The sequence below is a fragment of the Leopardus geoffroyi genome, chromosome E3 (assembly GCF_018350155.1).
Source record: "Leopardus geoffroyi isolate Oge1 chromosome E3, O.geoffroyi_Oge1_pat1.0, whole genome shotgun sequence".
Lineage (NCBI taxonomy): Eukaryota > Metazoa > Chordata > Mammalia > Carnivora > Felidae > Leopardus > Leopardus geoffroyi.
Genome location: NC_059340.1, coordinates 22,263,338 through 22,290,935, shown reverse-complemented (window position 1 = coordinate 22,290,935; position 27,598 = coordinate 22,263,338). Strand labels below are relative to the sequence as shown.

Here is a 27,598-nt window from a genome sequence, read left to right as displayed (position 1 = left end):
AATAATTTGATATTCCACGGGAATGTAGTTTCTGTGCTTAAACAGGGGGCAGTAGGCAGGCTCAGAATGGAGTCACTCAATTAAAAGGCGGGGGGAGGGGGGGCAACCGTGGTAGCAGTAGGTTGGATTTATCTCCAGGTTTTGTTTTTAGAAGAAATTTCTAGAAGGAATCTTGAGAGAAATGTAGGGAGGAGGGAAAAGGAGGTTGAGAAATAGGTTAATTATAGAGGGATAATTTGGTATAACCTTTAAGCATGTAATTGTAGTTCCTAGAAAGCACTTAAGAATTGAGGGGCCGGAGGGAAGCAACAGTACAAATTGGGACCTTTTACTGCTGAGATTGTTTTAAAGCCTGTTGAACACAGACCGTTGAGTATTTTTGTTGCTGTGTTAAGAGCTGTGAGGATTTTTCTAGGCTTTGTGGATTTAAATGTACTCAGTTTGAATTTAAGCGGGACTTACATCGTAGAAAACTTCCAATTTTCATTCCCCTTTTTTGGAGATTTAAGTATTAATCGCCATGTCTCCTGAAGACCATTTTGTTCTGAGACTAGGGATCATGTTCAGCAGTGTAAGTAACATTTTCTCAGCAGCCTGGGCAGTAACATAAGCAGGCTTGGAGTGCTGCAGTCATCCAGGGCGGTCAGGTGTTCCAGTCCTGCCTGTTTCACCTTGCTGGTCTCCAGTCGTTTTTTTTTTTTGTTTTTTTTTTTTTTTTTTTTTTTAACACTTTGGGGGTGCCTGGGTGGTTCAGTCGGTTGAGCGCCTGACTGTGGCTCAGGTCACGATCTCATGGTTCGTGGGTTCGAGCCCTGTGTCGGGCTCTGTGCTGACAGCTCAGAGCCTGGAGCCTGCTTCGGATTCTGTGTCTCCCCCTCTCTCTGCCTCTTCTTGCTCACAGTTTGTCTTGCTCTCTCTCTCAAAAATAAATAAAAACATTAAAAAAAAATTTTTTAAAAGCCACTTTGTATGCATCTAGCCTTGAAGGCTAGACTGAGTGCTGCTTGCTAAGAAATCCTAGAAAAGTTTTCTGAGCCCTAATTATCTCGTTTAAAATAGGTGATTTCAAGCATCAGTTCTTTATTCCTAAGGTTCCTTTTTGTTTTTTTAAGATTTTATTTTATGTTTATGTTTATGTTTATTTCTGAGAGAGAGAACAGGGGAGGAGGGGCAGAGACAGGAAGAGAGAATCCGAAGCAGGCTCCACACTGTCAGATCAGCGCCCGATGTGGGGCTCTAACTCACCAATTGTGAGATGGTGACCTGAGCTGAAGTTGGACGCTTAACCATCTGAGCCACCCAGGCGCCCCTAAGTGTTAAGTAATCCCGACATCCAACGTGGGGCTCAGACTCATAACCCCGAGACGAAGAGTCACATGTTCCAATGACTGAGCCAGCCAGGTGCCCCCCTAACGTTAGTTTCTAATACCTGGCACTGTATTAGATACTGTAGATGATTAAGAGAAAATAAACAGGGACTTGGGAACCTGGAGTGTTTGAGTTGGGCCTTTTCCCAGCATGAAAGGATTGAGCCACTGCCACCGGCAGTGCCACCGGCAGGTGTGGCTGGTGACTGGCAGGCAGCGACAGCAGCAGCTGCTAATACCTACTGAAAGCTTCCTGCCTGCGAGGCACTGTCCTAAGCTCTTTTTTCCCCTCTGAGCTCTTTATGAGTTAGATCCTTTTAGTCTCACAACAGCTCTGGGGTAGGTGTTTTTGTTCTGCCCTTATAGATGAGGAAACTGAGCTTTACGGAAGCTAATTAATTTTGATCCAGGTCACGTAGTGTTAAGTGGTGGAACCAGGATTGAGAGTCTGGCTTCAGACACTGAGCTCTTAGCCGCTCAAGTCTGCTTAGGGATCCAGGGGTGGGGACAACTGGTGCAGAGCCTGACAGAAACAGAGAGCCTGGCGTGTGGTGTGTCTGCCACCTGTCCGATACCTTTATGAAGTGAGGCAGTTGAGGTAATTGCTTGTCGAATCACAGTTCACGTTTGTTTTTTGAAGTAAGCTCTACGCCCAACGTGGGACTCAAACTCACAGCCCTGAGATCAAGAGTCCTGTGCTGTACCGACTGAGCCAGCCAGGTGCTCCTGTTTTTGTGTTTTTAAGGGAAAAATACTCAAGATGGAAGTAATTTTGCTTCTAGATTTGACAGAAGCCTTTAATTCTGTCCTACAGTGATACCTCACATTTGAATAGTGTTGTAAAAAAAAAATCTTTTGTACTTGAGCCTCATAATAGCCCTGAAAGGTAGGCAGTCCAGTCTCCCCTGCCCTCCTCCCCCACCCCATTTCAAGAATTAGGAAACCGAGGCCCAGAGGGTTTAAATGACAAGGTCATGTAAAAGTAAAAAAGAAATGTTGAAGTTAATTTTAATATATTTTATGTAACCAAATATATCCAAAATATGACTGTTATTAATGAGATATTTTTACCTTTTTTAAATACTAAAAAATAGAAATCTGGTATTTTACACATCGGTTTGGACTAGCTTTATTTCACGGGTCAGCCACATGTGGACAGTGGCTACCATTTTGAACAGTGCAGACAACTCCTAAAATTACTGATCCCATTTGGGAAATTCTCTTTTTAATAGTCTGAGTAATACGCTAGGTCCCTGGATCACATGTGAGTTCAGTTTCCTCCTAATCTGTTAGGCGCTCTTGGGTTCTATTATTCCCGTCCCTTTACTGTGGTAGTCAGCGTCCTGATGGGCAGACACCTTTGGATGTCTTCTTGGTGCCTTCTCTGTAGATGACAGAATGCTGAATGAGGTTGGCTGTTCTGAAGCAACTTGGAGTCGTTTTTCCGGAGGAGTTGGAGAGTACACATCCTTTATGTTAAGGCCTACAAGAGCAACGCTGGCTGTCCATCTTGGGATTTAGTAATGTGGTCGTGGCTTCTGTAACTTAGTTTCCTTTGGAAGTAAACTGTGGAAAGACCAGGAGAGTTTTTTGGTTTTTTTTTTTTAAGTTTAGTATGTAAAATAATTTTTGTGCTATAATGTTTTGGCTTCAGAAAATTAGGTATCTTATTGTTTGACACGGTACAGTACTTGTCATAAACTATTCATATACGAAGTTCTCTCTAATAAGACTGTTTTTCTACCATCAAATTTTAAAACAATGTCTCCAGAAATAAAGGGTTCAAGCTAGTTGACTGGTCTTTTGCCATTGTCCTTCCATCGGTTTTTTGTTTTTTGTTTTTTTAATTTTTGATCCATATAGAGTAAAAGATGGGCCTCCATTATTTGCCACAGCATTAGTGCTCTAAAGCTTGGTAAAGTAGCTCACTGGCCACACTGACTCTGCCTCTCCAGGGGAAGATTGTTCAGTGTGGCTTCAGGAGTAGGGTAATTGCCATATAGTCCTTTACCACCTAGTTGTATAATGATGTAATTCAAAAAATGATATTTTTAATGACCGTACTTTCATATGACTAAGCAAAATTATCATGCCCCATGGCACTTAAGGAAAGCCTTGTCTTTATTTTGGAAGAATTCCTGGTTCTTCAGCTACTAATTATTTGGTCTTTCCTCACCTCCCTGCCTCTCCTCGTGTCTTTTATTTTTAGGACTCCCATGCAATTGGTCTTAATAAAAAAGTTGATTTTCGCTTGTGGCCTCTGTCTGTAATCACTTCTTTCTTTTGGGGGCCCTTGAAGTTGGAGTCACAAGCCCTTGCTCCTCATGAGGAGACCTCAGGGTGTGCGATGGGGCAGGCACGGAAAGGCGGGCTTTGTGGCAGTTCAGCTTCTGAACACAGTGGTCTTACTGAATCGTCAGGTGTGTCAGAAGCGACAGATACGTTTGATATATTTTCTCCCACTAAGAAATACTTAAAAGTTAACCATGTTTAACCTAACCTCAGCTTTTCTTCCAGAAAACTTAATCCATCTTTTATCATTTGAAAGAAGAATTTTTGAAGCCATTTAAACATACGCAAAATTCAGTAGATCCACGAAATGTTAAAGGTGACAGTTACATAAAAATCATTTAAAAACTAAATAATGAGAACAGTGCAGTCCCTTTTTTTTTTATTTACTATCATACAATGATGTCTTCTCTGCTATGTATCTAAAAGAAACATCTCAAAATTTTTTATTACTAAACATTGTGTCAGAGACAATGGGGCACATCTGTGGGAAAAGCATGCTTTCTTTGCATATCTTTTCCTATGCAGTTCATCTGAGTGACAAATTCCTTAATAAAAGTGTATATGTCTTATGTAATAGTAATATATGAACATTTTATCATAACAATCCATTTCTTTCAGTTTCATATTTACATTGTTTTTTGTTTGTTTGTTTTTATTTTAGGCCACTGAACAAAAAATCAAAGGTACGTTGTTTAAAGCTATTTTTATCCTTTTTTTTTTTTTTTTCATAAAGGTTGTTGATATGCATTTTTATTAACCCCCAGGATGGGAGAGTGAAGAGCATGAAAGAAGAGAGGGGTGGGGACAGACTTCTTCAGTGACGTCCTTTGGGGTTAATGGTTACTGTGGTGTAGATTGCCACTTTTAAAATATACTGCCTCAAGACCTACCTTACAACTGTCTCCTAGGTTGAACACCACTTCCTAACATACTCCCTTGATTTGAGGCTTTGAGCACATGTACCTTCCCTTCAGTTTTCCACTTAAAAGTCTTCTTATCTGGGGTTACCTCTGAGACTCTCACCTCGTCCCTTGCTTTATTCCTTGGTCTCTGTATACAGTTGTCCCCAACTCTTTCCTAGAGGCAGACGATGATGCCCGCTCTCTATTTAATTGCTAAGAATAGTGGATTGCTAACCTCATGGTTATTTTGCTAGGTTGAACAGCTCCCGGTACATGTCAAGCAAAAGCCTTCGGGGTGGTAAGGAGGCAGGATCCTAATTCCTCTCAGATCCTGAATCAGGAATTTTTTGCCCTCCCGGGAGTTGACTGCCTGGTAATGAAAGGTGTAGGGCTCTCAGATGCTGAACTTGTTAGGTTCGAAGATTCTTGAGTTTTTACTTTTAGCTGTATCAGAAGTATATCCTCTACATTTGGTTGAGATACGCGCCAGTACCTCCTGTTTTTATTTGAGGTCAGCGTTCGTTAAGGTAACGTTTATTAGGAGCAAGTGTATAAGAGTGAATAAGAACAGTCTTAGCTTACATTTTACTGGAGAAAGTGGCAGTAGAAGGACACACCTATACATACGATAGTATGAGGTGATTTGCTTCAAGTAAAAATGTTGATGTTGTCCTGGATGCAGAGGAGTGACAGTTAGCTTCTTTAACACAGGACAGGAAGGCACGGGGAGGAGGTGGTGGGGGGGGGGGGGAAGGAAAATCTCCTTGAGGTGATGGATCTTAAAAGATGAAACAGCCAAACCCAAGAAAGAAGGAAATGACAGAGGGGATCAGCATGATTGAAGGTACAGAGACAAGAAATAATGTGATGATACTGGCAGTGGATATCCCTAGAGCACCAAATACCCAGCAGTAAGTAGGTAGAGGGTAGAAGGGTTTTTCTGAAGGGATAGGCAGGAGTTAGGTCAATGGAGGCCTTACATGCTCTGTGGACCCAGGAGCCTGGACGTGCGTTTTATAGACAGGAGCCATGGAAGAGTTTAAGCAGAAGAGTGACATGGTTTGTTTTTTTGTTCTTTTTTGAAAGCTGTCAGTCATTGTGCATGGAAAGTCTTGGCTGGAAGATGGAGCTAAGAGAAGCAAGGCGCTTTGGGCAGAGGAAGCAGGTGGACAAGAAGAGGGAGTATTCAGAGAATAAGTGTGGGAGTGTTGGGGGAAGGGACAGAATATAGACCTGGAGGTAGGGGGAAATCGTAGGGCTTCCTGCTGGTTAGAGAGTGGAGAGCCAGCCCTGGCAACGTGTGGAATGGTTGAATCACTGTATTGTGTACACCAAAAGCTAACATAACACTGTGTGTTAACGGTACTGGAATTAAAGTAAATAAAAATAAGTAAGCTACTGATTTGAGTCTTAAAAAAGAGAGAGTGGAGAGCCAGCAAAGATCACGGTCATAAGCTATGCTTCAGGAATGTTTCTTTGTCGTGGTGTCTAGTGTCCCCAATAGAAACAGTACCAGGGAGGGAAGAGGAGGAGCAGACAGGGTAAAGATGAGTTGAACTGAGGTCTTGGCAGCAGGGGTAGAAGATGGATGAAAGATGTGTGAGGTATAGAATTTGTAGGATTGCAGCTGGTGAGATCAGAGGGGGAATTGAGGGTGACATTGTGGCTTTGAACCTGGATATGTGAGAAAGTTACAGGGGTGTGGAATGATACAGGGGGGTGAGCATTTCCAAATTAATGTAGTAGGAACATGACCAAATTCATCTTCTTCACGCTCTGCTTTCCTCACCCCTTCCCTCTGTAGGGATGTTACGTTGTCCCTTTGCCCTGCTTCAAGGGCAGACTTCTCTGCTTGGCTTTCAAGGCCCTCTTTGATCTGACCTCCCATGATCTAACCAGGCTGTTTGCCCCTCACTCCTTTATACTTGGCAGAGCATTCTTCTCTCTTTCATGTTCATCCCTGTTTGTTTCTTTTTGATCCAACTCCTCGGCCAAGGAGGCCCTTTCAATGTTTCCAGACTCTCAGAGCTCATCGTCCGCCGGATCGCTCCAGTGGCCATTGGTCCTCCCTTCCCGATTTCTTAGGCTATTATGATGTATCTTACGTTTGGGGCACATGGTTATAGTCCATCTTAGATTTTTGCCTGGCCCACGGGTGTACATCTATACTTAAATTATGAATATATTTGAATCTTTTAGATTTTAGACTTTGCACAATTCTGAGAATGTTAGGCTATGAAACTCTTCAAGGTGCATTATGTTGTTTTGCCAGCGTTTTACTCGTTTTACCCTTCTTCTGATGGTATCTCCCTTCATAATTGGTCACGATTATTCTCGTTTATGAAAATGTATTGTTTATATTTGTGCTGTGTATAATATCTGTGAGGTGTTTGTGATTTGGGATTCGTGGTGTTTAGAGATTACAAACTGGAGGCTTGTGGGACAGGTTTGGCACACACAGTTGTTATTGTTTATTAAACTTTTGATTTTGGAATAATTGATGCTATATAGAAAAGTTGAAAAGGTAGTAGAGTTCCCATATGCACCCCACCCAGTTTTTCCATGATTCACATCTTGTATTTCTGTGACACCTTTGTCAAAACTAAGAAACTGATGTGGATATTAACGGAACTCTAGACTTTATTGAGATTTCACTGTTTCTTCCATTAACTTCTTTCTCTTCTAAGATCCTCTGTAAGATACACAAATGCATTTAGTTGTCCTGTCTCCTCAGTCTCCTCTGGTCTCCACACAGTATTTTTATTATCCTTTAAAATTTTGATTGCCAATCTTTAAAAATCAGGAGAATCTACATAATCCAGAATATACTGTCAGCAGCATTTTTTGTCTTTCCATATTAGAGTCTGTATCAGGCCCAGGTTGAGTTATTTGTGGCTATCACATACTTGACAGAAATGTGACAGAGGGCTGTGGGGCAGAAAGCTGTGACCAAGGAACTGAATTTTAAATTTGATTAGGTCGCATAGCTCTAGAGCCTTCTTGATTGTCAAGAATCAAGATCTTAGTGTTCAGACTGAGCATTACCAGTTTGGCTGTAGCACCCTCTAGAGAGTTCTGACTTTAACGAGCTGTTCTTTCTAAGGCTACTGCCATTTCTGGTTAAATAACACTCATGTTGCTTTCACCCTGTGGTAAGACCATTTATATAAAAGTTGGGTTTTTGTAAAGTATCATAAATTAAATTCTTGACCAGCTTTGTTACATGAAGACAAGTAGGTGTTTATTTCTGGGTGCAGTGGATTCATAACTCATCGGATAAAAATGTGAGCCAACATAATGCGAGACATAATGAAATTCTTGAAAGTTTTATTCTCACCTTGTGACTTGAACTTTTTTGAAAAACTGTAAGGAGCATGAATATTTGAATGTTTGAATATTTGAAATGTCTTTTAAAAATATGTATGAGTTTCTCCTTCAAACAACAAGGGAGTCAAATGCTGAAAAATTTAGGGTGAGGTATGTGAATAGATGGATAAGTTTTAAGAATGCCCTGTGGCCTACATAATGTAAAGGCAGGGAAGGAGTTAATATTCCCCTGCTTCACAACACCCTTGGGAACTTGAGTAAGAAAAGTAATTTTTTAAAAGCAGCTTTTCAGCTCTGACACTGGCTTGTTTTGAAAACATGCTGATTACATATTCCTTGTAAAAGAATAAACACTGTTAATTTTTGACAGCTAACCTCTCCTCCCTCCCTCCCTCCTCCTCCCTTTCCCTCCCCTCCTCCTCCTCCTCCTCCTCCTCCTCTTCCTCCTCTTCTTCTTTCTCTCTCTCTCACCAGTGCTTTCTTCAGGTGATTTTTATGAACAAGTTATATTCCAGAGAGTAACAAACCTCAGAGCTCTGAAAAGGAGATGAAGGGAGGCTGGGATGGAAGCAGTAATGGAAAATAGTAGATAATGATTTTTTTGTTTGCTGGTGTTCACATAGGGAAGCATAGTTTATTGCTGCTGTTCTCTTTCTGGATTAACTAAAAACTCTTAATGAAAATTGGATCAACATTTAAAACACATTTTTGTTCCTTGCCACATTTGGAAGCCTTTGTTCTTGCTCAGTCTCTCCCCCCCCCCCCCCCCCCCGCCCCTTCTTACTCAATTCTAGCCTTAGAGGATTTTTTTTTTTAATCAAACACAATTTCATTGCTCCTAGAGAATGATCAAAATATTCAAGACCTATTAAATTGACTACATGTCAAGTCATTCATATTGGAGACACCATAATAGCTAAGTTGGAGCACCTACTGTGTGTCAGGCACTGCTTTATATTTACTTCATTTAACCAAGGGAAATATTCTGAATATTTAATCACTAATAATGAGTGGTCACCAGTGATTCAGAACACATACTGGAGCAGTGTCCTAAAAGCTTCATGTGCTAAGAGTAATCTTTAGCTATTGAATTTGGGGAGATGTGTGGGACCCAGGGGAGGGGCCAGGGAGCAGGCTGGGAACTCTGAGTCTTTGTGAAGTAGGATGTTGAAAAACTAATATGGGAGTAGGGCTTTATCAGTGTGTGTGCACAATGTTAAGTCTGCATTTACTCCCTTCAGCAGCCCTATGAAAGTAGATAGTATTGTCACCGCTTAGAAGTGAAATTGAGGCCAAGAAAAGTAACTTGCCTATTGGTTATGCAGCTGTTGAGTGTCTGAGCCAGGATTTGAGGACTGACTCTACTGGGCTCTACTGCTGCTTTTTCTTTGAAAACAGCCCTGTATTTACATGGGAGACAAAACAGGAAGGCTACGCTATTGCCCATGCTTTAATAATATTCAGTGAATAAACCAAATAAATGCATGTTTTAATGTTTTATTTTTTTTATTTTTTATTTTTGAGGAGGGGAGAGAGAACAAGTGAGGGAGGGGCAGAGAGAGAGGGAGGCATGGAATCTGAAGCAGGCTCCGAGCTCCAGGCTCCAAGCCGTCAGCACAGAGCCTGGCGCGGGGCTCAAACTCATGAACCGGCAGATTGTGACCTGAGCCCAAGTCAGATGCTTAACCAGCTGAGCCACCCAGTGGCCCCTTAAGTTTATTTATTTATTTTTGAGAGACAGAGAGAGAGAGAGCGAGCGAGCGTGAGCGCAATTAGGGGAGGGGCAGAGAGAGAGAGAGGGAGAGAGAGAATCCCAAGCAGGCTCCAGGCTCCAAGCTGTCAGCACAGACCCCAGTGCAGGGCTCAAACCCACCAACTGTGAGATCATGACCTGAGCTGAAGTTGGATGCTTAACCGACTGAGCCACCCGGGCACCCCTAAAGCATGTTTTGAAAATATTCCAGAGAGATCTTTTAACAGGTTTTTATGGTATTTCCCTGAGCACAGAGAAATAAATAAAAACTTGTTATCACCAGCATAATTTCATGAATCGGGAAGGATCTGACAATTGCAGTGTATAAAGTGGTTGGCTTTTCAAGAATCACTAGAGAAAGCTCTGAAATTGTTTACTTCATCTCTGTTGATGAAAAAGAATGGGAGTTTTGAGGACCAAGTAAGAAGCCAATTTTCTAAAAGCTTTCACCGTGTGTCAGACTTCTACACACTGAAAATGAATCCCTTTTTGGTACAAAACCTGACTTCTAATTAAGCTTGGAATGCCTTGCTCCAGCTCCTTAATTAAGGAGGATGTAAAGAGACTCTGACCAAAAAACCGCAGAGCCTCCGTGTCACGCACTCTTCAGAAGGATGGAGAAGTATATTCTGAAGAGTCCCTTCTTTTTAGTATGCTCTTTGGTGAAACTGACACAGTTTAGCTTTGGGAATATGATGGAAATGACTCAATTTCAGCCCAAGGAAGAAAAGTGTGTAATTTGTTCCCTTCTCATTAATAAATAAAGCACTTCTTTGCTTTTTCTTTTAATCGTCACTGCCAGTGTCAGCTATGTTTCACAACCTTTGGGAAACAAAGATAAATGCAAAATAATTGTGCGGTAACCCATTTTCCCAAAGTTAGGATCTATAAAGTGTCATTGTTTTGTTGTTGTTGTTCATTTAACGTTCGTGAAGTATTTATTGTGTCTGATCCCGTCTCGTGTACTGTTGTCAGTGTTGTTCATGACAAAACCAACTCCAAGTCCTTGTCCCCCACTGTGTTCCCATTCTCATCTTTGTGTTAGTGCAGATATAGGTAAATATATTTATATTTAGGTAAATATATTTACCTGTGGTCTCGGCTTATTCCTTCATAAGGTCTTAAGTTTTTCAGTCACAGTCCTGTGATATTGAAATTCAGGAACTTGGTGGCTTGGCCAAGAATTCCTGTGCTGCATAGATTTTCAGAGGAGAAGCTGAGACCCAAAAAGATGTGACTCAGTGTGTTGCCTGACCTGATCACATAGTGGCTCACGTGGAAATGGTATTGGTGGGGCTGTTAAGGTAAACAGCAGTGGCCACCCCCCAGCTGAGGCTGACAGTCCCAGAGAGTCTGGTTGTGCAGCCGCTGAGGTGCTACTCCCCTCAGCACACCTGTGACTCTTTGTCACACAGGTTGGGAAGTTCTGTTAGAATTGGGGCTTTCATGCAGTGTCCCGTCCCCCCCCCCCCCCACACACACACACATAGTATAATGTAGAAACACGACTTCTATGTTATAGGCAGGTATTAAGTCATAGAGACAGACCAGGTTCTGATCCCAGATGTGCCATCTTGGTAACTTTTTGAAGGCAAATATGTGCTGACCTCTTTGAAGGAGAAGCAGGTTTCCTGCTGGTGAAGAATTTACTAATGGCAAAGGTGTTTCTTCTCATGGGAGGTGTCTTTGAGCTTTGTAAGTAACTCTTTTTGTAGCTCTGCACTAACTGGAAGGGGAAAATTCTGCTTCCCAGGGAAATAGTAAAATTACTCTGTTTAGGTATATCAAAGCCACCATTTTTCCTTTCCTCCTGTTGAGAAAGAGAAATGATTTATATACGTTTATATATGTAAATCTACATTTATGTGATCAATGAGGTAATGACACTTAAGGACCCCTTTTTGCTTGTAAGGTAAGGAACATTTTATTTCTAGCCAACATAGGTATGTTTGCTTATAAATGCCAGTAAATTATTAAAATAAGTAGAAATGAAAGATTTTGTAACTTTAGAGATCTGTGATGAGGCTGGGGCAGGACAAAGACAGGAAATAGGAGAGAAGCAGAGATCCGTGCAGTCAGCAGGCAAACTGTTGTTGGAAAGTAGATTCAGTGGCCAATGATCCCATAGTTGTTGGGGAGCTTGTGGGAGTATCCTGAGGTTGTGTCCTACCCTGAGATTCTGCCTTGGCAACAGTTAGGTCTTCAGTTTCAAAGGAAACAAACGCGGAGTCCTCTGGTTTAAATTTTTGAGAAGTCAGGAGAGATTAGCAAGAATAGCTTTATCAGCTATGACCAGGTAAAAGAAAGCTCCAGACTAGCAAATAACACAGCATAGGTCGTAATTTCCACTTTTATGTTCTTCATTTAGTTCTAATAAGAGTAGTAGCGGGGCGCCTGGGTGGCGCAGTCGGTTAGGCGTCCGACTTCAGCCAGGTCACGATCTCGCGGTCCGTGAGTTCGAGCCCCGCATCAGGCTCTGGGCTGATGGCTCAGAGCCTGGAGCCTGTTTCCGATTCTGTGTCTCCCTCTCTCTCTGCCCCTCCCCCGTTCATGCTCTGTCTCTCTCTGTCCCAAAAATGAATAAACGTTGAAAAAAAAATTTTTTTTAAAAAAAAGAGTAGTAGCTGTGTTTCAGAATGCGTACTGAGTGCGAGCGCGCTCAGTGTTGTAGTCTTAGTGAAAACGCACTTAATAAAATCGTGCATAAAGACAGCATTTGGCCTGAAGCAGAAAGTATTGAATCTTCTACTGAAGATGATAATCTTGGAATTCTAGCGTAAACACAGCATAGTGTTAAAAGTCCAGGCTTCTGAGTCAGATAGCATTTGATTTGAATATCGCCTTTGTATTCTTATTTCTGTGACCTTGGGCACATTTCTCAACCCCTAAGCCTCAGTTTGACTTGGTTAAAAAGAGATAATCCAGGCTACTTGATATTGTGGAAATGAAATAATATAGAACATAAATCACTGGGCCAGAGGTTAGTAAATGCTAAATATAGACATCTTATGATAGAAATTTTTGATTTGCAGCTTTTAGAGTGGCTAAGCCCTAATCAGTGATTTCCGTATTTTCAGAGAGTTTGATTTTGCTCCTATAAGTAAGAGGAAACTTACTTTATACTAGGAGAAACATTGGTTTGGGGGTCCAGTTTGGTTTCACATTTCAGCTCTGCCATTTAGTAGATGTTGGATCATGGGCAGCCTTCTAAGCCTTAGTTGCCTCATCTGTAAAAATGGAAATACTATTTCAAGTTTATAGAATCCTGAAGATAGATACCAGCTATATTGTCTGGCAGCTGATACTTGGTAAGTTTTAATTACCACCACTGTGGTTGTGCAGTGTCCTGGCAGCCTCAGTCTCCAGAAACCACATACAGTGTCCAGGTCAGTTCAGGGCTTTCCCTCACCCAGATGATGATTTGCTTTTTCCTCTCGCTAAAGTAGGGCCCAACCCAGCTTGGGTGAATCACAGGGCAGCGTCTCTGCCATAGTGCAAGGAGTATGTCTTGCAGCATGAAAATGGGGCATAGCATCTTTATAAATTTGGCAGGCCAAAATTGGTATTTTATTGCTTTGATTTACATTTGTTTATTGGTAAAATGGAATATCATATGTTTAATCACTTGTACTTTTTTCATCTTATGAATTACCCATTCTTGTTTGTAACCCATTCACCCCTTGGGCCTAGAGCTTTTGTTATCAGCTTGCACGAGCTGTTTGTGTAATATGCTTATTAGCATTCTGTCTGATATATTTGATGGAAATATTTCCAACATTACAGACTATGTCATATGTTTGAAGTTGTTCTGAGGATGAGATACCAGACAAAAATGTCTAAATTTTGCCCAATACTAGATCCCATAAGGGGGTATATGTATGCAGAGGATGTAAAAATATATAGTCAGAAGAAGAAAAGCAAAATTAAATAACTTTTATACTCTTAGCTTGAACTCTGGCCCTAAATTCTAGTGGCTCTGTTGAATATTTCCCTATGTTAGCTTTAGGGGCCTTAAACCAAAACAGTACCTCTTTTCCCTCCCTCTGTTAGGGAAAATTGGGGTAGGTAGTGGGAGGGGAGAGAGAATGGATCCCTTTAACTTATTCCAAAGGACAAATATTTTTCCAGTTTGCCTTTTAATTTGGAATAAACACACACACACACACCCTTGAAAGAATAAGTTGCACTGCATAATTTCATTGGGTTAAACTTAACAATCTTTTACTTTTTGATTACTTGACTTTTATAAAGCCTGCTGTTTATCCAGATTTAGAAAAAAATTTGCTTCTTTTCTAAAAGCTTTTAAAAATGCCAGCACTTTATGACATTATTAACTGATTTATCTGAACTTTATTTTTTTCTAATTAAGACAAATCAACTAACCATCCTGTATTTCCTAAATAATTTGTTATCTTCAGTAATTTATGACAGTTTCTTTATTGCATAAATTTGGTGACACCCCCCCCCCCCCCGCCCCTTAATTTTTTTTAAGCTTCAGTGTGTTTGGGACTTTTGTTGTTCCTGCTACTAACTCTTAGTTGAATTGTTAGGTATTTTCTTTTTTTTGAGTCGCAAATGGAACTCAGAAGCTCTCCAGATATTCCTACAGTATCTGTCATAACAGTTTTCCAAATTTATTCAGACATGAGAACCACATGTGACATTTGTTTTAAGAAATACAGATTCTGATTTATCTGTGAGGCTAAAGAATCTGTTTTTTTAAACAACTTTCCCTTAACAGCACTAAACAAATTTAAGGATCACTTCTAGAATTTAAGTTATGAAAGAGACTTAAGGGCATTCTGACTTGTTTTTTCTTTGAAAGCGTGTACATCTGCCTGAAAACTTTCCATCATCCCATTGTTTCGAATCTCACATACTTATAGGACAAGGTTTGATGGATAGATTAACTAAAGATCTTGGAAATACCATCCTGTGAATGTTGTGTGGATATCCTCCAGCTGTTAGAGAAGATCTGTACTCTAGAACAGATTGCTCAGGCATTTTGCTGAAGAGTTGAGGATTGTATGGAGGCAAATCAGTGATGTTTCTCTTTGTGTTAGTAATTTGAGGTGGGAAATGTTTGAATAGGAAGATCACGTTCCCTGGGGGATTAGAAGTGGGTGCTTCCTAAGACTCAGGAACAGGTATGCTTCCCATTTCTCTAGGGCATGTGAAGCGAATTACAACTAAATGAGTTCAATTTAATATGTATTTTAAATTCAGTATTTAATTTTGAGTTGTTTATGATGCCGCTTGGGATTTTTCCTTACTTTAGTAACTTTATAACAAATATATTAAGATTTGTTTGCGCCTGTGTAAAATACAAATACAGCTTGTTATAGTTCATATTAGTTTTTAAGTCTTCAACTTCTTTTTTTTTTTTTTTTTTTTTTAATTTTTTTTTTTAACGTTTATTTATTTTTGGGACAGAGAGAGACAGAGCATGAACGGGGGAGGGGCAGAGAGAGAGGGAGACACAGAATGGGAAGCAGGCTCCAGGCTCTGAGCCATCAGCCCAGAGCCTGACGCGGGGCTCGAACTCACGGACCGCGAGATCGTGACCTGGCTGAAGTCGGTCGCTTAACTGACTGAGCCACCCAGGCGCCCCAAGTCTTCAACTTCTTAAATAGCCATCTAGTTCAGCCTACTTGCTAAGGATTAACAGAAGCTGATGGATTGGCAGGCATTTAGGTATTTTGTCCAGGTTGACCAGTGGCACTTAACACTGCAGCCATTTGTCCACAGTGAAAATTCTAGCATTTACATCTGTGTGTATCAACTTAAAAGCCAGACTTGCCCCTTCTGTGCCATTCAGTGCCCTTCAGCACTCCAGAACTCACCAAAGTCAGTATAGGACAGGGAATGTATATTATACAGGGGAAATATATTATAAATCCTCCAGTGTGTTTATTAATGAGTAAGAGGATTTTTATAGTAGTACAAAGTTTGGGTAAGTTTTAGATAAATTTGATTTGTGGGCTCATCTTAATTGACCAGAACGCTCTTTGCATTGTTTAACCAGCTGGCTGCTGCTTTCCCCTCCTGTCCCTCTTAGAATATAAGCAGATGGAATTTGAGTTATTGTGCCTCAAATACAGGGGAAGTTGGTGAGCTGTACCTCCATAGCAGTTCAGTGACACTGTGCCTTTCTGCATTTCCTGCAGAAAGCTATGGAGTGGGAAGGCAACAGAAGTGGGAAGCTCCTTTCTTTAGAATTTCTTGGTGTAGAGAATTTTCTAATCTGCTTGAAGTTTTTGTCAGGTTTGTGCTTTTTGAAACTCTGTCCCCTGTGACATTGCTGCTGTTACTGCTGCTAATCAGGAAAACGGGAAGAATTGATTTCACTCGTATGGGTTTGCTTTTCCTCTGATCATGAGGCAGATTCTATTGAAAACTACCGTATTATTTTAGCACGGAAGTTAGAATAATTGATTTGAGAGTTTAGGCTTAAAGAGATTATAATTACTTACTGGAAACATTAACAGTAGGGAAGAAAGACAAATCTTGTATGTGGTGTTGTCTGATGAGCAGTTACAGTTTAAATATACTAGTTTGTAACATGTTGACTTTTCTTCCAGAAGTTACTTTATTTTGTGGCTTTTAAGAGCATAAAATCATTCTCTGTAATGAAGATTTCAAAGAATGTTTATAGGTGACATTTATTTTTTATAATACCGTTTGAGCAAAGGTAAGAATTTCTTAACCATCAAGCATTTGGAGTTGAGCCTAATTATTGACGGCTAGAAATGTTAATTTCTGGAAACTCTGGCTTGTTGTCAGTACATTTTTATCTTGTCAATTACACCTACCCCATACTTGTTTGAGAAGGTAGGGTGTTTTTTCTTATAAAAATAAGAAATACTTAGGACAACCCTGGACTTTTGCTCTTATGTGAGAATGACATTTTCCAGCTGAGGCCCTTTCATGGGTGCTTTTGCCATGTGTCTTCAGAGAGAGCTTGACACTTGTCTTTTCCTGTATGATGACGTGTACTAAGGGTAGGCATGCTTACTTCAGGTAAAATTTTTTTTTTAATGTTTTTTATCTATTTTTGAGACGGAGACAGAGCACGAGCAGGGGAGGGGCAGAGAGAGAGGGAGACACAGAATCTGAAGCAGGCTCCAGGCTCCGAGCTGTCAGCACAGAGCCTGATGCGGGCCTGACACGGGGCTCGAACTCACGAACTGTGAGATCATGACCCGAGCTGAAGTCAGACACCCAACCGACTGAGCCACCCAGGTGCCCCTTACGTTAGGTAAATTTAAAGTTTGCCAAAAGAAGTCTTTAAAAGCACTGTGTATTCTATAGATACTTATTAAGTATTATTTTAAACTGGTGATGTCAACTATTTCCATTCTTTTAAGAATTCAAACACAAATCTGTATATGGTTTCTATGTTTTGGAGGTCAATTTAATATTTTCATTCTGTTAAAAGTGAAATTATATCTTAAATGGCATTTTTGTATCCTATGCCTGCTGTTTATGCCAGTATTTCTAGAAGATTCACAATGTAGCCAATATGAAGACTCATACACAAAGCTAAATCATAGACTTTGGAAGGGTAGGACTAAAGGAAGGGCTTGAGGTATTAAGATTTGGTCATTCATGTTTTGGGGAGTTTGGTAAGCAATTCATGATACTGATGGCTGCTTTGTATTTCAACTATTGTTTCTATTAAACTTGTAGATAGCCAACAGGAAGTTCTCTTATTTACTGTTTTCTGAAATTTATTCAGATGGCATTTAAAATGTTATCTTAAAGATTAAAAGAAGTAAATATTCATATAATTTTAATTTCTAATGACTGAGTAAATAAGTAAAAAAATTTTTTTACAAATTTAGAACTTGTATATTTAGGATTTTGGATATTAAATATCTCTTATCTAGTCCTAGTATTTTACTTGAATGTAGGACAATTGCTGTGGGTTTTTTTTCCCCCAGTTAATAGACGTTTTTCAGAGCAGCTTCCAGTTTACAGAGTGATAGCGTGCTTGTGCATAAGAAATCTCAAAACACATGAAAGTAGCACAAATTAATAATTTAATTGTCACATTGGTTCTTCCAGTTTTTTTTGCAAAGTGGGAAGTCTTGATTTGGAGCACGATTTAGGAAAATGTCGGTTTAAATTCTTCGCATGAGTAATTTTTCCATTCTAAAAAATGTTCTAAAACTTGTTGATTTCTGGGCCAGTTCATAATTTTGTCCATCTGCTTAAACTGTACAAAAGACCAGTTGGGTCACAGAATGGCAAAAAAATGTAAAATAAAAAAGTTTTAGTGGGTATGTGTGTTTTGTACTGGCCTAATGAAATTCCTTCAAAATATTTTTCTGGTATTATGGATAACATGATGTTGTGGCTAATTAGGGTAACTTCCCAGATAAACAATCATATTTACTGAACTTGTCTTGTTCTGTGGATGCCAGCTCTGGGTTTTTTGTTTGTTTGTTTGTTTGTTTGTTTGTTTGTTTAGAGCAGAGATTTCTAACCACTGAGTTACTCAGCAACATACCAGCCAGCTACCATCATTGTCCTTAACTCTTTCTTCTTTTGATCATTCTCTCTTTACCAGTTCTTGATTTTTCCACCGATTAAATGTCAGTGTTTCAGTGTTTCATCTTCAGTATCATTCTACATTGTTCTTTGGGTTCATGTCATGCTGACAGTTCTTCGGTTGTTCATTCAGCCAGTAGTTCTTGGTTGTGTGTGGTGCTTGGGAATGCCAGTGATAAAGGGAAGGAGCAAGAAGGCGGCACTTTAAGCATGTGCAGGGCGAGAGATGCATTAAGAGTTTTATGGGAAAGAGGAGGGGAAATTGCTTGTCATAAAATGCTTTTAAGGCTGGCAGAACCTGGGGAGGGGTTGCGGGGTAGTTCATTGTTTCCTAGGAAAGGTGGAGAGAAAGATTTTCAAGAAAGGTATCAAGGACGTGAGCACCTGGGTGGCTTAGTCGGTTGAGCGTCCAACCCTTGGTTTCGGCTCAGGTCATGATCTCGCAGGTTTGTGAGTTGAGGCCCCACGTCAGGCTCTGCACTGACAGTGTGGAGCCTGCTTGGGATTCTCTGTCTCCCCCTCCCCTGCTCATGTGCTCTCTCTGACTCTCTTTCTCTCAAAATAAATAAACGAACATTAAAAAAAAGAAAAGAAAAGTATCAAGGCATTTTAGGCACAAAGAATATCCTGAAAAAGAATGGTACCTTTTGGAGTATGGCAGGTTCTTGGTGTGAGAGAGAAGGAAATGCATGTTTATGCAATGGGGTATGAATCTGGAGAAGTGGTAGACTGGGGCCATGCTAAGGACTTTAGATGATTTCTGAAAGCACTTTAATGATACAGACAACTTGGGTTAGAGAGAGATGATAGATTTGGGGAGGGGAGTCAAGATGGAAGCCCCAGAGACCAAGTAAGAGGTTTTTGCAAGAGTAAATTGGAGGGCCTAAATCACAGCAGTGACATTGGAGATGATAAGGATGTGTTTGAATGCTGTCCAGTAGATAATCTGTCAGACCTGTTGCCTGAACGTGGAGGGATAGGGAGAATTTGGGGAACAAGTCCCTGCTTGAGTAAATAGGGAGGCCATTTTTAAAAGCTCTTTCTGTCCTGCCTCTCTGGCCACTACTGCTCTTCTGTCGGCTACAGTAGCCTCTCCTTTGGGTCTCGGTGATGCTTCTCATTCTGCTGCTCGCGTCACCTTTCTCCCACCTCTCTGCTAAATGCTAAGTTGATTTTTCTGGTTCATACTTCACCGAACTTCAGAACCGTATGTTCAGCTGCATTCTACACATGGATATTCTAGAGCATTGGTTTTCAGAATTTATCTGAGGACTCCCCAGAGGCTGTCTGAAACTTCCATGAAATTCACAAGGTCACACTATTTTCATAATGATAGGAAGTTTACTTGTGGTCTTCACTCTTTTTTCTCATAAGTACATAGTGGAGTTTTCTAGAGACTACATAATGTGGATGTCACAACAAATTGGATGCAGAAGTAGATGTGAAATCGACCTGCTTTCTGTTAAGCCAGATATTAAAGATGTTTGGAAAAATGTAAAAACAGTGCATGCATACATTTCACTCTCTTTTTGTTTTGGAAAACTTATTTCAGAAAATATATATTCATTCAGTGAAAATACATATTCGTGTAAGAGTTTATTTTTTTCTTTAAATATTTATTTATTTTGAGAGAGAGAGAAAGTAAACAAGAAAGGGGCAGAGAGGGGGAGAGAGAATCCTGACTCAGGACTCAGTCCCATGAACCGTAAGATTATGACCTGAGCCAAAATCAAGAGTTGAATGCTTAACCAACGGAGACACCCATGCACTCCAAGAGTTTTTGTTTTTGTTTGTGTTTTTTTATTTTTTTTTAATGTTTATTTTTGAGAGAGAGAGAGAGACACACACACACACACACACACAGAATCCTAAGCAGCTTCCAGGCTTCGAGCGGTCAGCACACAGCTGGATGCGGGGCTTGAGCCCTTGAGCCAAAGTCAGAGGCTTTAACCGACTAAGCCACCCAGGCGCCCCAAGAGTTTATTTTTTAAATGAATTAATATATTTTTAAGTATCTCTATAAATTTCTAATATGGTAAGTATAGTTTTAACCCACATAAACAAAAGATCTTTGGTGTTCTCAATAACTTTTAAAAGCACAAAGGGGTCTTGAGACCAAAACGTTTGAGAATTACTGTCATACAGAAACAGTAAACCTAACATCAAAACCAAAGCTCATTCTCATGTATTTTCCAAACTTAGTTTTTGTCTTCTATTACAGTATCTTGGTAGATGGTACTACTGTCTACCCACATTCCAGGCCAGAAATCTGAGGGTCATCCTTACTCCCCCTTTTTTAACCTAGACAGCAGTAGTGATCACTAACATTTATTGGGTACTCGCAAGGGGCCAAGTACTATTCTCAGTTCTTTACATCCATTGTCTTATTGAAGCCTCACAACAACCCTGCATGGTAGAGGTATTAATACTTACCCCTGTTTTACAGATGAGGGGAACAGAGGTACAGGTTCTTAAGTGGCTTGCCCATGGTCATACAGCTAGTAAGTTGCAGAGCCAAGATTTGAATCTAGTCCGTCTTTTGAACCTGCACTTCTTTATTCTGAAACAGTTTGTGTAGATTGATAGGACATGTTTCTTAAGGATTTTATTTTTATTTATTTATTTTTAATGTTTATTTATTTTTGAGAGAGAGCAGGGAGGGGCAGAGAGAGAGGGAAACACAGAATGCGAGCAGGCTCCAGGCTCTGAACTGTCAGCACAGAGCCCGACTCAGGGCTCGAATTCATGGACCGCCAGATCATGACCTGAGCTGAAGTTGGACGCTTAACCAGCTGAGCCACCCAGGTGCCCCTCTTGAAGATTTTATATGCACATTCCCTATAAAGTCATCTGGGCCTGGTGCTTTTTAGAGAGGTAAATCTTGGAGGACTTTTTTCAGTGTTTTTTGATGTTGTTCTAGGATCTTCTTTATAAGCTCATTTGGGTAAATTATACTTTATAGGGCAGACACTGGGCCTATAGCTTGCAAATTTGGCCCAGTGCCTATTTTTGTATTCCAAGTTTTGCTGAAACACAGTCACATCCATTCATTTGTGTGTTGTCTATGGCTGGTTTTTGTGCTGCCATAGCAGAGTTGTAGTTGAAAGACTATGTGGCCTATAAAATGTTTACTATCCGGCTCTTTACAGGAAAGATTTGCCAAGCCATGTTATGGAACATTGTTTACACTTGGAATTCTGTCTTTTTTAATCCCCGGCACTGTTTGTATTTCTTTTTTCTCCCCATTGTTCGGGATTACTAAAATTTTGTCAGACTTCCTGGTAACACTGTTGGGTGTTCCCTTTTCTGCTGTGCTCTTCAACAATTTAAATAGCATTAGACTTAGAGTTACATGTTTCTTAGAAGTATTCTAGTAAAAACAAAAAACACTGAATGGCAGTATTGGTCAAACTGTCTGATCCTGATGGGTGATTTAATAAATTCCTCCACTTCTTCTGTTCTAATTACTGTTTATTTTCTTGCCTTTTTCAGGGTCAGAGTTAAATCTCTCCTCCATCTTTTCGAGTTAGTTATAGAGTTGAGCCTAAAGAAATATCTTCATTTTAGAAAATCATCTCGTTTTTTCCTAATTTTAAAAAATCAGATTAACTACCAGTTTATTTTTTTTCATAAAGCCACACCTTGGAGTTACTAGTTTACTTTGTAAAGTCCTTGGTTTCTCCTTTTATCTCCACTAATTCCTTCTTATGCTTCATTTAGTTCATTTTTTAACTTTAGTAAGATGCTTTTTATTCATTCTTGTTTGTTGAAAATAGTTAAGGCTAGGAATTTTTCTTTAAGCATTGGTTTAGCCGTATCTTAAAATTTATCATGTGTTTTGTTTTCACTAGTATTTTCTTGATAACTCTACAGTTTTGGTATTTCTTTTTCTTTTTCAGCTCAAAATTTATTTAAGGCCGTTTCAATTTGCTAGTTTTGTTGTTTCTAATGTGGTTGCATTGTAATCCAGAAATGTCATCTGTATTATTTGTACTTTTTGCAATATAGTGGTGTTTTCTTCAGTACTATATTGTGTGTGTGTGTGTGTGTGTGTGTGTGTGTGTGTGTACTTTTATACTGTTTCATCGGTACTTGTCAAAAAAGGTGTTCTCTGTCCATCAAGGTAGATGGTTTTGCCTTTTTTCCCAGTTTTTCTGTCTCCACTTGATTTACATGTTTTGATACTAAGTTTTGGTATATAAGGGTTCTTTAGCTGTTTAAATTTTTTTAGTTGGTTTCTTTTATCAGTATGAAACATCTTGTTTTTTATAATGATTTTCTGATTGAATTTTTTTAAACTGGACATTAATACTGCTGTTATTTAAATTTTGTTAGCATTTTTGGTCATATATCTGTATACTTTTCCCCCTCAACTTCCTGTATTGTTTTGTTTTAGAAGTGATTTTTGCAAAGTACATTCCTTAAAGTTTTTCTTTTCTTAAAAAAGCTAAAGAGCTTTTATTAATAAGTAAATTTAACTCATTTACATTTATTTTGATTACAGATCGTTTGGAGCTTATGCGTGGCATCTTAGTCTATATTTCTCATTAACTGCAATTCTGAAATAATTATTTTTATTGCATTTTCTTTATCTTTTGAATGGATTGAGTTTTCTTATTTGCTCATTTTTTTTCTCTTTTCAGTGGTTTGGATATTTATTGATGTAATTAACCTAAATTTTAACTGCGCACACTAGCCAAAAATCATGCAGTAATTATGTCTGTTACCCAGCAACCCCATCCTTACCACCCTACCTTCACACGCAGTTAACTTCTTTACTCTTCCAGTATGCGTCATGTTTATATCTGGGATTTCACTTCAGATGATTTAGTTCAGTTTTATAATCAGTAGTTACATTGTCTTAAGATTTTTACTGGTTTTAGTTAACTCTTCTGGCCCCAGAAATGAGGACCTATCTCGGCCTTACTTTCCGACACTCGACTGAGGAGTACAGCAGCTCTCTGAATTGGAGGCAGGGATGGGGCTGCCGGGTGACAGACGGAAATACTGCTTCTGAATTCCTGGTCACTTTTGGCATAGTGTTAAGGTTCTCCTACATTATTCACATAAATCGTTCACAAGTGTTTGCCTGTAGGTTATCTTCTAATTCCTTGAATGTATTAAAGACCATTTTCCTGTTGCTGTCTCCTATAAATAATGTCGTTGGGTTTTAAATTGTTACAATCTTGTCTTTCCTTTTAGTAATACAGTGGCAGGCAAGCCTGTGTTTTAGCAGTGGATAACCGTATTACAAGGTTACATTCAGTTGCCAGATACAGTGCTGAACCTGGTACTAAACATGCAAAGGTTGAGTTGGAGTTTTTGTGTTTTTTATGATTTCATAGTTATGTGTACTTTATCTTTTTTTTGGCTTCAGAGGTACTTTAGAATATTCTAGTGCCTTGTTTTCCTTGTGACAGAGGAATATACATTATTGCTGCTTTCTGGGAGCATTAAATTGTCTGGGAGACAAAAGTTTCACATATAAAGTAATTAGACCTAGAATGTACTTGGCTCAAATTATTGATGTGAGGCTTTTTGGTTGCCTTCAAGAATGGAAGGGATTCCAAGCAATAGATGGAATGTAATTTTGTAATTTTTTCAGTGCAGTCCTCCTGAATGACAGTTTGCTTGTATTACTTTAGAGGAATCAAAATCACATGAAAAAATAAGAGACCAGATCCCGTATTAAAGAATACTAGTATTAGTGACGTAGACAAACTCCACCAGTGGCCGGGAGATAGAAGGTGGTTAGTGAGGCCAGACCTACATGAAGGAGACTCTAGAGCTGCGAGGGGTGGGGGTGGGGACGGGGGAGCAGGTAGCTGCTGGAAATGATACCGGTGACCTCTTTATCACACCATGATACACATTGTAGGCATTTAACAAATATTTCCTGTATTTGGTCCACAGAATAGCTTCTGCTTGTGGAGTTTTTTCATTGTGCTGGGTACTAGATCAACACTGCCTGTACAGGCAAGGTGAAAGACACACAGACGACCCAGTTCTAGTGGCAGCTGTTCTGATTTCAGGCCTGGAGCTCTCAACCCTTGGGCAGCATTTTCTCAGAGCATCCTCACTGGTCACATGGATACATTTCACTTTATTTGTTTGACAGTGGCATCTGTAAAGATGTGTCGAACTCTCACGGAAACGTTAAACAGCCGCAAAAGGTGGTATTGTGCCGATCATTAACAGATACCCGTTGTTTGTATCGCCTTGTACTTGGTGCTCTGTAAGCAGTAACAGTTAACTCGAGGATAGCTCTGCAGGGTATAGGTGTTACCTCATTTTACGGGGGAGACCACAGGCTCAGTCACGTCTATACAGTTTGTCCAAAGACACAGAGCTCAGTAAAGGCAGCACTGTGATTAAAACCTGGGTCCATCCAGCACTGAAAGTTTCTTATACCACGCGGCATTTATGTAGTTTAGAGACTAGGTATATCTTCACCGGCTTGAGTCCTTTCCATCAGTTTGTTTACTTATTTGATCTCTTTTAAGGGTCTAAAAATACACTTTATAATTTCAGATTGTCCATACAGTAGACAAATGGCTATTTCTCAGCTCTGCTTAAGAGAGGTTATCTATGTTACTTCTCCCATTTTGGTTAGTTTCATAGATGTCATTCTGTTATCTTTGTATTCACTTCCCCGTTCTGAGTTTGTCCTATTTGAGACTTTATGTTTTAACAGCAAAAAATATTGTGAACTTTGTCTGTTTTTAAAGAAACTGTCAAGATTGTTTTCTATCCTTTCTACCTGTTACTTGTGTTCAGTCTTTCAGAGATGAAGAATAGGAACCAAACACATTAAAAATAAGGCATATTAAGAACAGTTTCCAGAGAATTGAGGATTCTTTTAGGATTACCAAAATTCAATTCAGCACATTTGTTCTTGAAGCTACTGTGAGTTCTCTAGTTGCACAATCAGGTGCTTGTTCTCTGTTCAGAATAATATGGGACAGAGCTGGTGAGCATGAGCTGTTCAGGCCAGGGGGTGCTGATGATGTCCATGCCCTTATTGGAGAGGTAGTTAGCAGAAGTAAAATTTGACTCTCTCCTAAGAAAACCCTAGCCTGTGAGTGAGGATATCCTCACGCACTTGAACTTTCCGTTCCTTTAGGGTTGTTTTTCTTAGTGCCTTTTTACTTAGATGGCTTACTGTGGAGGTACACTTTACTGGCTAATCTTTTCCACCCCTTTTCTTTTGTTGGGATTAGTGCCAGAACAGATAAAGCCCAGTGTAAGCCAGCCTCAGCCTGCCAACTCTAATAACGGCACTTCCACAGCAACCAGCACTAATAATAATGCCAAGCGAGCCACAGCCAACAATCCGCAGCAGCCGCAGCCGCCGCAGCAGCCGCCACAGCCGCCACAGCAGCCGCAGCAGCCGCAGCCGCAGCCGCAGCCACCACAGGCCTTGCCTCGGTATCCTCGGGAAGTACCACCACGATTTCGCCACCAGGAACACAAACAGCTTCTAAAGAGGGGTCAGCATTTTCCTGTCATAGCAGCAAACCTGGGATCTGCTGTTAAAGTGTTAAGCAGCCAGTCAGAAAGCAGTGCTTTAACAAATCAACAGCCACAAAATAACGGAGAGGTGCAGAACAGCAAAAACCAGTCAGGTGAGAGAAGGCATTTCTTACGAGACTCCCACTGTCATCATTAGCAGCGTAGCAAGTGTATACATTCATGGCTTTTGGGGGGTGTATTTGTGTTCGTCAGTGTCTGCAAATAAGAGTTCTGTGCAGGGAGTTACGAATGGGGAACCCTAAAAATGTTTCCTGTAAGCTGACTGCCCATCCTGCTTTTTAAATGATTAATCACTGTCCCTCCAGGTTCTACCCATTTTAGTAAGTAGCTTATAGCTTAAATCGATAAAACTGTAGCTCAGATTGAGCACCCTCCCCCAAGGGATGTGCTAAGCAGTTATACACATTATTGCAATTAATTGTTGACAGCTCTGTGAGGCATAAGTTGTTCTTATCCTCACTTTTCAACAGAGGTAACTGGGGCACCAAGACATTAGCTAACTTGCCTAACCTCACTCCGTTACCATGTGCCATTAAAAGACTGTTGCACATGGAAATTATATTCAGACAGCACGCCCATTCAGTTATTGCCACAGATCAGCAAGGATGGTGAGGCAGGAAGTGTATGTGATTACAGTTTTCTCAAAGCTCGGTTTGTTTCAACATGTTCTGCCGGGCTCTGATGGTTTGTTTGTCCGTTCATTTTTCAAACTGTTTTTGAAGCATTTACTACAAGCCAGATAGAGACTTGAGGAGAATCAAGGTTCCCACACATGCAAACACTAGCAGATCCTGGTTATGAACAAAGTTTCTAGAGCCAAATGGACCTGGCTTTTAAATCCCGGCTCTTTGGACATGTTACTTAATTGCGCTACGAGCCTGCGTCTCATCCGAGCAGCCTTTACTAACCATCCCGGCAAGAGTTTCTCTCTCTCTCTCTCTCTCTCTCTCTCTCTCTCTCTGTGCTGTCCTATGTACACGAGGAACTCCTCTGCACGTCATGTTACCGTGTCTCCCAGCTAATGAGGGGCAGAGCTCAAGTTCCAGCTCCAGAGCTGTGCTCCTGACAGCCGTGCTGTATTTGGGCACCATACTGCACGGTGGTGGGGAAGGAGGAAGAGGACACAGATGTGATCTTTCTGGCATAGGTGATCAGAGCAGCACATTAGTATTGGAAAGGATGCAAACGTAAATTACCACCGCCCCTCCCCCCACACCCCAGCCACTTAACTCCCTTGTGTGGGCTTGCCCAATCACTTAACTTACTTGGACCTTGTCCTAATCTGTTAGTACGGACATTAGTGCCCAACCTATATGGTTGCTTTGAGGATTAAACTGTGCGATGTGTTTTAAGCATGTAGCTTGGCGCCTAATGTTTAGGTGCTGAATGAATTATCTTCCCCAAAACTTTTACAGAAGAACTTGTACTTTTCAGGAAGAAGAGTCTGGTTTAGACATTATATATGATGCCAAGCAGTTAATTTGGTGTGAAGTTCATCTGAGAAATCAGATTGGGAACAGATGTATTGAGTCATCAGCATGTTTTCTAAAAGTGTGGTTGAAACCTTAGGAGAGGCTACTCACACAACACGTGCTCGAGTACCTACACACCAAACTGGTGGCATCGGAGTTCACAAAACAAACAGGGAAGTGGGCCAGTAAATTTAGAAAATGGTATGATGTTGAATACGCTTTTTCAGTTTGGGAAATGAAAGAACAAAGGTGTTTTTGAAATGGACCAATAGGAGTGTAAGAGTGTTTTTCTCAAAAGTGGGTAGTGGTCAGAAATCCCCAAGTATGACAGATGTGCATTCAGATGAAAAGAAGGCCTATGTGAGCATAGGAAGAAATCTTCAACAGAGGCTGAAAAGG

General features: G+C 40.2%; 1 protein-coding gene across 18 annotated transcripts in view; it reads left to right on the top strand.

The window, feature by feature from the left end:
- The window catches only part of TNRC6A (trinucleotide repeat containing adaptor 6A), a 100,325-nt gene that overhangs the window by 28,543 nt on the left and 44,184 nt on the right, over nucleotides 1–27,598 (top strand). For 12 of the 18 annotated variants that reach the window (XR_006708213.1, XM_045460949.1, XM_045460951.1 and 9 more), the window contains 2 exons: nucleotides 4,321–4,342; nucleotides 25,415–25,819. Coding sequence is in view for 17 of the 18 variants with exons in the window: in XM_045460949.1 (XP_045316905.1) it covers nucleotides 4,321–4,342; nucleotides 25,415–25,819 (427 nt within the window). In the remaining variant the exon portion in view is untranslated. The remainder of the gene's footprint in view (nucleotides 1–4,320; nucleotides 4,343–25,414; nucleotides 25,820–27,598) is intronic. The other 6 variants (XM_045460952.1, XM_045460957.1, XM_045460963.1 and 3 more) reach the window with 2 other exon arrangements.